Genomic DNA, 12,374 nt, shown 5'->3' on the forward strand with positions numbered 1-12,374 from the left:
TCCACTTTTCATATCAGGGTACCTGGGCAGATGACCTTGGTGTGGAGGTTTTGTGGTGACCCTACGGGGCTTAAATCCTGCTTCATTTCCAGGCTTCTACGTATTTATTTTAAAGTCATTCATTGTTCACATTTTCAAAGTCCAAACTGAAATGAATTCCCTCTGTTTCACCTGTATGCAGTAAGTGTAAACAGTGTTGGAACTTCATTTCTGGTCCTGCCTCAAGCTCAGGATCTTCGGGTGTAGAATAGCTTTTTTCATCAGCATATAATAGAAATTTATCCAGATATCCACCGTTATTCTTCCTCACACACGCCGGCTCTTCAGCTCTGTGACAGGCTCTTATGTTTTACATCGTGGCTAACAAATATGTTTACACGTATGAAGATTCAGTACACCCTTTCTGACTGACGCAGACCTGGCAGCCGCCTTGTCCGTCACATCAGAAATGTGGTGTTTTCTCAAGACTTATTTTGTCTTCCTACTTTGCGAATGTTTTGCCTTGGAATGAATTCTGTTCTTAGCATGGCCAGTTTTTTAGCTCCAGTCCATTAATCCACCATAATCCACAACCATTTCTTTATTTAGTCCTTCTGTACTGTATTGTATTGGGTCCAGAACTGGTAAGTCAGAGCTGTTTCATGACGAGTTTCTCTGGGTTCTTCATGACTGACACGGTTTATTTATTAATCAGAACAGCCATTATTAGAATAGAAATTATTTATTTTCAAAATATTTATATTAAATATTTACAAAATTACCTTATGTGGCTAATAAACCACTGAAAATGTGCAAAGTTAAACTCATCTAATTCTGAATTAATCTGATCTTATTTTCTTCAGACAGAAAGCAACACAGAAGACGAAGCGGCCTTCAGTTGACGGCAAAAACCACACACAGGGTTACACAATCACACTGTCCAACAAAATACTGTTGTTCTTATTCTGTCAGTAAATACTCGACCTCACTGACTGACATTAAGAAAACAAACTAAGCTGCTTTCTTTCTTACTAGTCTGACAACAGCAAGCTAAAGATACCAGACACACGCAGTGAACATGTGGTTAAAAACCATTTGTCATCCTAACAGAAGGTTCAGAGAACACCCTTTGCTTTCCAGTCCAAACACAAACTGTCTGGTGATTATGAGTCAAGCTAACCACTGGTGTAAATGAACCCCTAAGCATACAGGCACAATCATCACAGATCCGTCTTTTCAGGGATGTTTAGCACTGTGCTGGAGCTGGATCTTCCCAGACTGAAGGAAGATGGAGTTTTTGTGTACACGGACTCCAGCAGCTGCTCTGCAGAGGTGGAGGTGGAGGCTGTGGGGACATCTGGGGGATAACCTGGGGCTGAGGTTGACTGTGGTTGAGCAGCCGTGGCTGTTTGAGAGGCCGGTGTGTTCCCTTGCTGGACCTGAGCGAGCCTCTCCATCTCTGCGTGCTTACGGCCCCTTCGCTTGCCAAGGACTTTCACATAGTTGGCTGGGACAAGTCCTGTGGTCTGACCGTCCACGCTGGCCAGCAGCCAGCCGCGCACCCGGGGCTGTTGATCTAAAACACAGTGGAGAATACAATGTGGTACCCGGGGCCGATTTGAAAGCAATCACTCTCTAGGGGAAAACTATATTTAACTTTTATCTGGCATGAAAGAGTCCTCACCTTTAGGAGCGAGGTTAAGCATGTCTCCAGCCCGCAGAGAAATCTCCTCCTCAGAAGCAGCAGAAAAATCATACTCGGCTCTGGCCACAACATGGTCATCCTCCCCACTGGCCCAGTTAGTTGCTACACAAAGAAACAACATTTTCACTGATAACAGCTGGGAATGGAAGACAGAGAGCACAGATTACAGTAAGGACTCCGTCTACATCCCTCACATGTGTTTGGAGGTTCAAAATACAACAAATTTGCTGCCCTCAATAAAACCAATGTTAATCACAGTATCATTTAATCCGGGGCATGGACACCAATATGCCTGCTTAATGAACTATGTGACTGGTGAGAACTTGTCACTTAAAATAATTTTCAAATCGAAGGTGGTTTTTTTTTTGTTATTGTCTTGCAAAGTATTTATGCAAGTCTTTGGTTTTAGTATCACATCATGACAACTGAGGCTTAAAAAAAAAAAAAAAGGCAATGTGACAATACAAAGTAAGCCTTACCATTTTCTTCAGAGTTAGGACTGGAGCTTAGCAGCTTCCAGATAAGATATGGTCCACCCAGGACTACAGCAAAAAACAGGAAAATTGGCCAGGACTTAACACTCTGATCCTCGTTTCCTGCTCCATACCCTCTGGATGAAGTTGTAGCCAGACCATCACTCGTACCGTCAGCCCACAGGTCTTCAACATCAGCATCCGATGCCCTCCCCAGCAGCCGCTGCAACCGTCGGTAAAGGTAACGTAGTGTGCGCACTAGAGCAAATGCTGACAAAACTCTGGTGAGGTGAGCGCGGAGCCGTGTTAGATGGTTGGCTACATCCAGCACAGCTCGGAAACTGTTATACACAGCTGAAAAGGTGGCGTCCAGCATCATGCTAACGGAAGCAAATGCCTGGACGATGCTCTCGATGGACTGAAAGGCACCACGGCTGCTCTCCTCCGCCTGCTGCACAAACCGACTGGGAGCAATTTCTTCTGTGTGAGGGAGGCGGCTGTACCCTCCCAGGCCATAGCCGCCACCATAACTATAGGGGCTGTAGCCACCGTAGATGGAGCTCCCGTAGGGGCTGTAAGACGAGGTGAAAGAGCTGTAGGATGGACGGTAGGACTGCTGGACGGTGCGAGGAGGCACTGGAGGAGCCACCCTGGTCAAGACAGGCGGACCAGCAGGTGTTGAGAGGCCTGGGGCTGCTACAAAGTCTGTAGACCTGTTTAGGAGGGTGAGTGGAGAGCATAGGGAAGGTCATCCAAGATGTGACATTTACAACAACAGTCACTGCTTGAAAACAGTACAACCTGAAGATCACAAGTAATCGAGATTCTTGTAAGATATTCAAAGATAAGATCAAATCTATATTTTCAGCAAATTCCTAATATTGCGTTTTCATTAATTAAAAGAAAGAAAGAAAAAAACACTAAAAAAAACTTGTGGCTTTGCGCTGGAGATCGGGCCAAAAAGGCTTGTGCCAATCCAATATTAGAAAGGGCCTCAATGGACTTCGCTTGCTAGCTTGTTAGCCATATTTGTACAGTAGGATGAATTCTTGTTTAATGGTTCTCAATTGGCATCTTATTCTTCAGTGTGAAGCGCGAATAACTCATTCTTTATTATTGCCAATGTTTAAAAAGTCCCTTCTAGTGTCTGCAAACAACTTTAGCATTAGCTATCTAGCTAGCAATAGCTTCGGTCGTGCCGTAAACATCAATCACACGTCTGTAACAAAACTAACCCTGCTTTACCTGTAATTTATAGGTGCACTCATAGCTCCGGGAATCCGCCGTTCCCATGGTTTTAGAGGAGGTTGTGAATCCATCGTAAAATATGTCCTTTAAATAAAAAATATTGCGAAGCCTGTCCCTGTAGCCTGACTGTGCCCCGTGCTGCCTTTTCTTGCTCCTCGTAACTGTCTGTATCCGAATTTTAAACTCATGTTCAGATTATCCATGTGTCATGAAAATGTTCACAAAATATATAAATCATTTCATTTGTATTATATTATTAAATGTAATTTATTAAACGTCAGCACTACCTTCACGACACTTACTCTCCAAAGATGTAAAGGAATATTTGTAATTTAAAATATCCCCAAATCACCCAAATGACTTTCCACGACATCATCGTAGAAAGTCATCCTGCAACAAAATCTGTCTGAAAATGATAAAAGTTGTGTTTAATTGACTTAATTATAATTCGATGCTTTTTATTTCAGTTTATTTTTCAATAATTTTTAAATCTATTAACTAGGTACTCGATTTATTTAGCCTGTTCCTTAAAACAGTTCCATTTTTTGTCCACCAGAGGGTGCTACAATTCATCAGAAAATACCGACTTGATCATTAAATAATTATAGCCACCTAGCAAAGTACATAAGAGGGAACCGTACCATTAAAAATACATTTTAAACTAAACAACACATACATCAATTAACATCTCACTATTTTATATTTATTCATTTTACCAAAACTTCTTAAATTTTACAAATACACAAACAATGTCCAGGCAGAAGTTTGAATTTGAACACATAGCCAACTTGTTAACCCTGAATGAGGAAGATTAAATGCAGAATGTGAACACAATAACCTGTTCACCCTTAGAAAGTAGCTATATGCTATAAGTTTGGCTGTCAACACATTACTATACAGGTGCAAAGATCTGATAATGAATCTTTTTTAAAGTTTTGTTGTAAGGAAGAAACACATGCATTCCACACCTATCTAGTCCTTCATTTCCAACAAGTGACACTGACAGGGTACTTGTTTGTGAATCAGAATGCTTTTGAATACATAATTTATCTTTGTTTTATGGCTGACAAAGCAGCGTTTAGATTTGACTTACACTGACATGTATGAATCTTCCGTGCTAGTGAACACTCCTCTCTGACTGTTCACGTTTTGTCACCAACGTCAGTCTTGTTCGGTAAGTGAGGGGGCGGCTTGTGATTACAATGTTGCGAGTGTGAGGAAAGCTGTTCGTGAGAACATCAAGTTAGTACAGAGGTGTATTGTGTGGTTATTGGAGGGAGTCCTGTGATGTCAAGTGTTATGTGGGGGTGTCAGATGGTTTATGCAGACCTGTCGCATTACGCTCTCCTGGGGGTTGTAGAACAGTGGATGCCTGTGTCATCCCCACAGTGTGGGCGGGAGAGTCAAACACTGTCATTGGTGACAGGATCCCATGCCAAAGGTGAGAATCCTACTTAGTGTGGGAGGATGCTGAACTGATAATGGTCCTTGTATTTAGGTTTTGCACTATACAGATGTAACCTTTTGTAATGTGACATATTCAAGGGTCAAAAGGCGTGAAAGATCATTACATCTAAGCATATCTATAGAAATGAGTCACAAAATAAAAAACATATACAGACACACAAATATGACACTCATAAGCAAATACTGGATTTTATAGCTTTACTGCAGAGATATGCAGCTTTATCACAGGCGCCTTTCCAGTCAGTCCCTAAAGAGTCCGCTGAGGGGTTTGGGTGTGAGGTATGTCTTCTACGACATTCTGGGAAAAGTGTTTATTTTTGGTCCTGCATGGAGTCAAAGTCATGTTAGAAAGTGGTTTACAAAATCACAAAATAGTGATAAGGCACCCAGAAGGAGTTGCTGAATAATTCTAAGGAAACAAACTGAGATGACATGAGCGGAACAAGAGAGCAAAACATGTTTTAACAGGACATGCATGGTGGCGAGAATGGACACATAAGACCGATTTGCTCGTCCAATGAGACTTAAAAAAGTCTCTGGCCAAAGTGGATGTAGGTAACAGCTGTGGATATCAATGAAAGACTAGAAAATGTTTGTCAAAATCTTGAACCTGTTTGACAAGCATCCCAGTTACTCATTGATAGACGAGCATAAACTCCAAAAACTAAAATGAACCAAAAAAATATTCATTAATAAATAATTTGTAACCGTGTTTTCTATTTTGAAGTGTGAGTAATAATGACCATTTATATACAAATGCGTAGGTAGTCACAAATCTTCCTTTTATGTTTCTGTGTTGTGCAATCAGAGTAAGTGACAGGAACATGCATGGGAGGGACTGGAGCACCTGTCCTTTTTGCTCTTTGACGTCAAAGTGTCTTTTCCTCGAGGGCATTTTTTTTCTTTTGTGGCCAGGCTTTCTTTGGCCTTTCAGGAGAACAATTCTTGTTATTAGTAAAGTGAAATAAATGACCTGCCACCAGGTCATCATCATATGTCACCACATGTGAAGCCCTGAGCAATGGGAATGCTGTAGGACCTGATGTAACACTGGTGCAGTGGGAGGCTGTATGCCCTTAAGAAGCATAAGACAAGCAGGCAAGCTGCAGCAGAGCAGACCAGAGAGCGGTTGTCCTCAGTCTGTATTTCAGAATAACCAAATAAATGAAGACAAAGAATCGTAAAATTGGTGAAATAAATATGGTGTATGTTCTTTCGTGTATTTTGCAAGACTAAAGTATGTTAACTTGACAGCCTGCCAAATGAGGGCAAAAACTTTGATATGCATGTTGTTCTTACTTTTTGACTTCCCGGCTATTAATTACTAGACGTGATGTGTCATGTAGGCAGAAAGAGCTCATTGGAGGATGAATGAAATGACACGGTTAGATTTTTTATAGCTCTTTTTCATTGTTAGTAGACCCCAGGTTGGGAACCACTGGCCTAAGGGAGGATGACTGACTGATGAAGATTATTCATCATTCATCAGATCATTTGTTAGTAGGGCCTTTATTAAAGTTCACTAAAAGCAGTTATATAATGGGCCCCTCCACATAGATTTTCATATTCACATTTTTCTTTCACTTTTCCTGCCATGAGCATCCTCGTTCTTTCCCTGCTTCAATTTGCATCTGGTTTGTAATTGTGATGTCCATGTCAAAATAAAATCTATCTGTGTTAAAGTGTATAATATTATGTTACATATATGTAGTTCACTGAAACAGTAACAGCTGTGTCGTTACCAGATTCCTGCCTCACACAATACTTTTTTAATATCAGGATTGATGTGCCCCTTTCTCGACTTTGAACACCTTCCCCTTTAGAAGTCTCTGCAAGGGTTTGGTAAGGGATGATCAGAAAAGGCTGTAAAATAATTTAAAAATTCCAAAGCTTTCCCAAGATCTTTATCTCTTTCTATTTCTGAACACATATAAAGCCTATACTGGTCCAACCAGACCAGCCTTCTCTCTAACATGGCATTCCTTCTGCAGCTCTGAAGTTCCAGTATTTCTGCTGTATTTTTGCTGGGCAGCACGTTGGATTGGCCTGAAAGTGATGTGGGTAATTTTACACACTGGTTCCCTCTTCCTTTCGTTGTGTGTGTGTGTGTGTGTGTGTTAAAGCATTGCAAACATACCAGAGGAGGAAGATGGAAGCTTTTACAAAAGTGGAACTGTCAAAAGTAAAATATTGGTGGATAGTACACAACACTGTACTTGTGGTTGTCACAATATGTTGGCATTGTTGTGTGGCAGCTACTCACAAAAGGGGATACGGCAAAAGACCAAAGAGTCACACTGCAGTATGTAATGTAAACACAAGCATGATAAGTATGAGAGAAGTTTTGCAACTCAGAGGCCAATAATCAATAATTAAAAATACAGAAAATCTGAAGTTTGAAATAAATGTTGCCTATGAAGTCCTAAAGAGTTAGTTTTATACCTTTATAAGACACTGGATTCAGTCTTTGTTCATAAGAAACAACAAAACTAGACTTGTTAGCTTTTAATGTAACTGGTTAACAAGCAAACAAGCTTGGTTTAAAAACAACATCAGTATAATTATTATTTTTATCTTGGCAATAATAATATTTGAGTCTCATCCTCAAGTATCCAATACAGCAAATTTAAAGAAAAATTTTGGAAGTGCTCAAAGTAACTTATGTTTAGGACTAAGCTAAGCTTGTTAGCTTTTAACACAACTGGTTAACAAGCTAACACAAGCTAAGCTTGTTAGCTTTTAACACAACTGGTTAACAAGTTAACACAAGCTAAGCTTGTTAGCTTTTAACACAACAGGCTAACAAGCTAACACAAGCTAAGCTTGTTAGCTTTTAACACAACAGGCTAACAAGCTAACACAAGCTAAGCTTGTTAGCTTTTAACACAACTGGTTAACAAGCTAACACAAGCTAAGCTTGTTAGCTTTTTTTTTTGATAGCAACAGATGGTCGGTCTGCTGTTTTGTGCTGAACAATTTTCCTTTGCCAAGAGGAGCTTTATAGGTATAAGGCTCCTCTTGATGATCTCTTTTTTCTTTATTTATTTAAATATATTGTTTTATCTTATTTATTTGGATTGATGTAATCTTGCTGGACCTGCCCAGAGGAGACAGAAAAAAAAGAGAATAATAAAGAGAAGTAAAAAGGAAAGTGGAAAAAAGGAAGTAGAGACAAAGATACAGTAGACAGAAAGGGAACAACCCTTAAGCTGGTAAACAAGCTAACACAAGCTAGGTTTGTTAGCTTTTAAAAGAACTCTTATTAAATCTTGGTCATTTTCTAAGTCTCATCCTCATATATTTCACATGACAAAGAAATTTTCATCACAACAAACATGTTGAAAAGTCCAGAAAAATGCTTGTGATTGGAAATAGGCTACTTATGGCTAGCAAACAATAACTTGCGGCTAGCCACATATATCCGTTGTCAGAGTAAGCCATCTCTCAAAATTGCTGTTTTTTGATAAATGACTTGCTCTATCAGTTAAATAAGTTTATTTCTATAGCACCTTACAAAAGCACTCAATCTGACCAAAGTGCTTAACAATTAACTGTAGGCAATGAAAACACAACTATACTTATTTTCTATGCAATTTTATATTAATAAATTATATTTTATTAATATTTTAGCCTGTTTCCATTAATAGACCAGTCTAAATCAGGGGTGGGAAACCCAGTTGTTAAGGGCCGCAGTTATGCAAATTTTAGATGCTTAACTGCTCCAGCACTCCTAATTCAAATGAATGAGTCACTGTGCAGAACTTGATAAGGTACTGGATCCATGTGAATGTACACCAGAGCTTTGGAGAGTTGGATGGTACATTGCTTTTCCGTTTGGTAACCCAAAGGTTAAAAAAGTCAACTCTGTTTGGATCAAATACATACTGTTACTTCAGCTTATTCTACTTCTGCTTCTGCTCTTTTAATCAGCATACATTATATTGGAATGGGTTAATGCTTTGAACAATGAACCCATGCAAAACTGTTAAAGACCCTGTAACACGGGAATATACAATTGCTGGTCAGATATTCACAGTGAAATCTGAGAGACGAGGGATTTTCCCTGCTCTATGAGTTAGATCTTGCATGAGGAGCCATTTTAGCATTACATAAGGCATAATACCTATAATTAAAATGTCCTGCAGGAAGTTTGTAAATTGTAGGAGCAGAGCATGGAAGTAATAATCATTCTTTATCTTGAACAGTAAGGTTTTAGCTCAGTGAAAAGGGTTTGGGCATTGTTGAGCTCATTCAGATGAAAGGGAATGGAACTGGAGACTGACTTACTAATCTGTAACATTTACAGTTGGATATTACTTAAAAATAAGCCAAAATTAGGTAATAGTATATCACTTTATAGACGTGTACACTTTATAATAACCAGTGCACCTATTCAGTAATAACATTGTTCAAAATGTTATTACTGAAATATTCAAAATGGGTAAGTGAATGAATACTAAAGTCTTATATTTTCAGCCATAGGCTACCCTTCACACTGAGAAAAAGCCCTGCTGTGTTGTAACTCCTCCCTAATTTTGTGAGATAACAGCATGTTCATTCAGGTGGAGTGCAACAGTGTGGTGTTGTCATCAAGAATTTGCAGTTTGCAAAAGGAAGGAGTGGTAAAGGAGGGAGGGGGAAAGGGAGGAGACAGAGCAGCAGAGGAGGGGCTTTACTGGAAATAGGTGGCTAAACAGGTTTAGCTTGCCTTTTCCAGGACATGGGTAGGAAATACTAAATGAGACGCAGGGAGCGTCTACAATACATGTCACTATTTAACCGAAGCAACCCTGCGCACACAGACAGAAGATATATTGCACGTGCATCTATAAAAGTCACACACTCTTTCACATTGACAAAGACAATGCTGCTCATTGCAGAAGTGAAATATCTTGATGAAACATTTCAGTACATCATGTTTGGATGTTCTGTCCTCTTACCATTTACCTGGATATGATGTAATATTTTGTTTCAAAACACAGTTCGTCATCCAAGTCTGGATGAAAAAGTGCAAGACTGAAAATTCTTACACACGTAATTTCTGAATGGAGTTAGTTAAAACTTAGGAACAAAAATAGCAGCTTTACCTCTGGTCATTAGCAGGGTCTTTCTGGAAACCTTATATTCCCATTACCTGTGACACAATTTAACGCACACAGATATATATATATTTAAGGAGTCATACAAAAATACAGTAAACATGATAGTAATTATATAAAACCAGTTGAGTTTGGGATTGTAGACTAGATTGGTGGAGCAAAAACAAATTACATTTGTTAGTTTGCTTGATTTAATCACTAGATTCACTCTGGAAATATTGTTTTTAGTTATTAGGAAATGCAGTTTGGAGTGTGAAATTAAAATTTTGACTTAAGTAGGTTATGACTATGAATTTCAATCAGGGACAATCAATAATAATAAACATTGATGGGGGCTGAATGAAAACCTTTCATAATCTGAAGAAAGAATGTGGCTTAGAGGATCCCGACCAGTTTGGTTACTTTCAAGTTAGAGATTTCTTTGAGAAAGAAATTAAACTAGATCTTTCTGAGGAGCTGAATAAAGTGACTGCATCACAGAGGAACTTCTACACTGTATGTACAAGACAGACAGGTAAAATTGTAAAATACCACTAACCAAAGACGAGTTTAACATATGTGATGCTCAGCAAACCACCACCAGCTGCAGGATGTTGTTCTTATTACAGCAAACATGCTGGAGACGGTGTCGGTAGCATAATGCAGATCAAAGTACTGGGATGATGTATTGCAATGGAAAAGATACTGGGTTATAAATGACCAAAGTCATGTGAGATGTACCCTATGTAAACTGTCAATGGAAAATGTACAGTTTTAGGACAGGTATCTGGTTAAAATAAAGTTAGCTGTCAGTGGCCAAGAAAGCAGTCACCAGGAAACAGTGTAAAGAAGACTCTCCCACTCTCAGGAACTGGATGGACACAGTTGAGACTTTCAACATGGAACGACTCATAAATATATTGAGACTAAAATAAATTGAATTTAATGCTGAAAAGGACAAATAGACAACAAACACGTCTCACTAGAGACACCATGAAGTCAAAGACATTATGTTATAACAAAAGACATGTAACCACTGACAGTTGTTTTACATTGTCGGATGTTCATACCCAACAAAATTAAGTTTAAAAAACAAAACAAACAAATAAAAATAATAATAATAATAAAAAAAAAATGGTAGTGGATTCAACAAAATACAGAAAATGTAAATTTAACTGCAAAATGTCTGGATAAAAATGTCCTCTTTACACAAGCTGGTACACACAGTGGAGAATTGAACTGCTGTAAACAAATTGAGCTGAGCAGAGTAATGTAGCTTTAAAGTTAAATCCCAGGTGGCTCTAAGTTGGATGGAAAAGTTAAATTACAGATGCTTTCTGCAGATTAGCAAACTGCTAATTGTTATAACAAAACCAATAACAGACTGTAGCCATTACCCTGTACGATGAGGTTAAATCAGGGTTTGCTGTGGTTCCTCACAATGAGACAGGAAGGAAGCCACATGCAGCATTTCTTCTCAGTCTCCCAATACATGTGAAACAAACATCTCCAGTGTAGTACATCCTGGGTTCCATGGTAATGACGCTGCAGGACGCACCGATTATTGTTGTCAGAATTTTTCAAGAAATGAGATTATAATCAAAACTTGTATTTTTCCCCTATCAGCTTTAACTTATTTATTGTGATGCAAATATGAACAGCACTGTTAAAACATCCCCTTCTTCTCTTAAATAGCATCAGGTATAATTAGCATTGCATCATCGAAAATTAGTCAGATGTCTGATCACTGGTTTTACACCCTGTTTTACACAAGGGTGAAAGAAGAAGTAGTAGAAGAAGAAGAAGAAGAAGAATTCTGAGCTAAGACGGATGTAAATATTATAACTAACCAACAAGATATCAGCCTGCTTGCTAATAGCTGAAAACTTGATTGATTTGATTCACAATATGGTCAGTATATTGTAGGTCTGCTATCCTGAATCTAAGTATCTGACCGGCTGAATTATTGACCAGTCAGATTATTGTGATTATTACCAAGCACCACTCTGACTAAAGATAACTGCGTTAACTGAGGTGTGCAGTTTCACATGTGTCAGAAATGTACGTCATACGGGTAAATCCCAAAGTCACTGCAATAGTCTACGGTTCACCTCAGGAGATGGCACAGTGATTTCTCCTTTTTAATCTTTTACTCATTTAAGAACAATCAAATTTTCTTTTGATTTTAGTTTGTAACTGAAAACAGACTGCAAACAACAAAAAGGTAAATAAAGGTAGCTTACATTTTCTAGCATGAGTAAAACTGCACCATCTCTAAAACTTATATTAGTTTTAAACAAAAAAGAAACACTGCTTTACTAATTTATTTGAAAAAGGATTAGAAAACGTTTAGAAATAGAAATAAAAACCAGTGGACTGGTGGTCATGCAGTCACATATCACATGATGGTTTTGTTTAGATTAC

The 12,374-nt window shown here is 38.7% G+C and overlaps 1 protein-coding gene across 2 annotated transcripts; it reads right to left on the bottom strand.

Moving 5' to 3' along the window:
- Nucleotides 1–714: 714 nt before the first annotated feature.
- On the bottom strand, nt 715–3,577 carry pex13 (peroxisomal biogenesis factor 13). Of its 2 annotated transcripts, XM_042010960.1 has the most exons (5): nt 3,403–3,577; nt 2,164–2,870; nt 1,664–1,786; nt 1,194–1,555; nt 715–1,159 (listed from the first exon to the last, which is right to left on the bottom strand). In XM_042010960.1, exons 1-4 carry the CDS (start codon nt 3,474–3,476, stop codon nt 1,200–1,202), a joined length of 1,260 nt encoding a protein of 419 aa, XP_041866894.1. In that variant the 5' UTR covers nt 3,477–3,577; the 3' UTR covers nt 715–1,159; nt 1,194–1,199. The 2 variants fall into 2 exon arrangements, with proteins under 2 accessions (XP_041866894.1, XP_041866893.1); XM_042010959.1 differs by having other exon boundaries at nt 715–1,555.
- Between the last annotated feature and the right edge of the window lie 8,797 nt (nt 3,578–12,374).

Source organism: Melanotaenia boesemani, chromosome 16, assembly GCF_017639745.1.
Source record: "Melanotaenia boesemani isolate fMelBoe1 chromosome 16, fMelBoe1.pri, whole genome shotgun sequence".
Lineage (NCBI taxonomy): Eukaryota > Metazoa > Chordata > Actinopteri > Atheriniformes > Melanotaeniidae > Melanotaenia > Melanotaenia boesemani.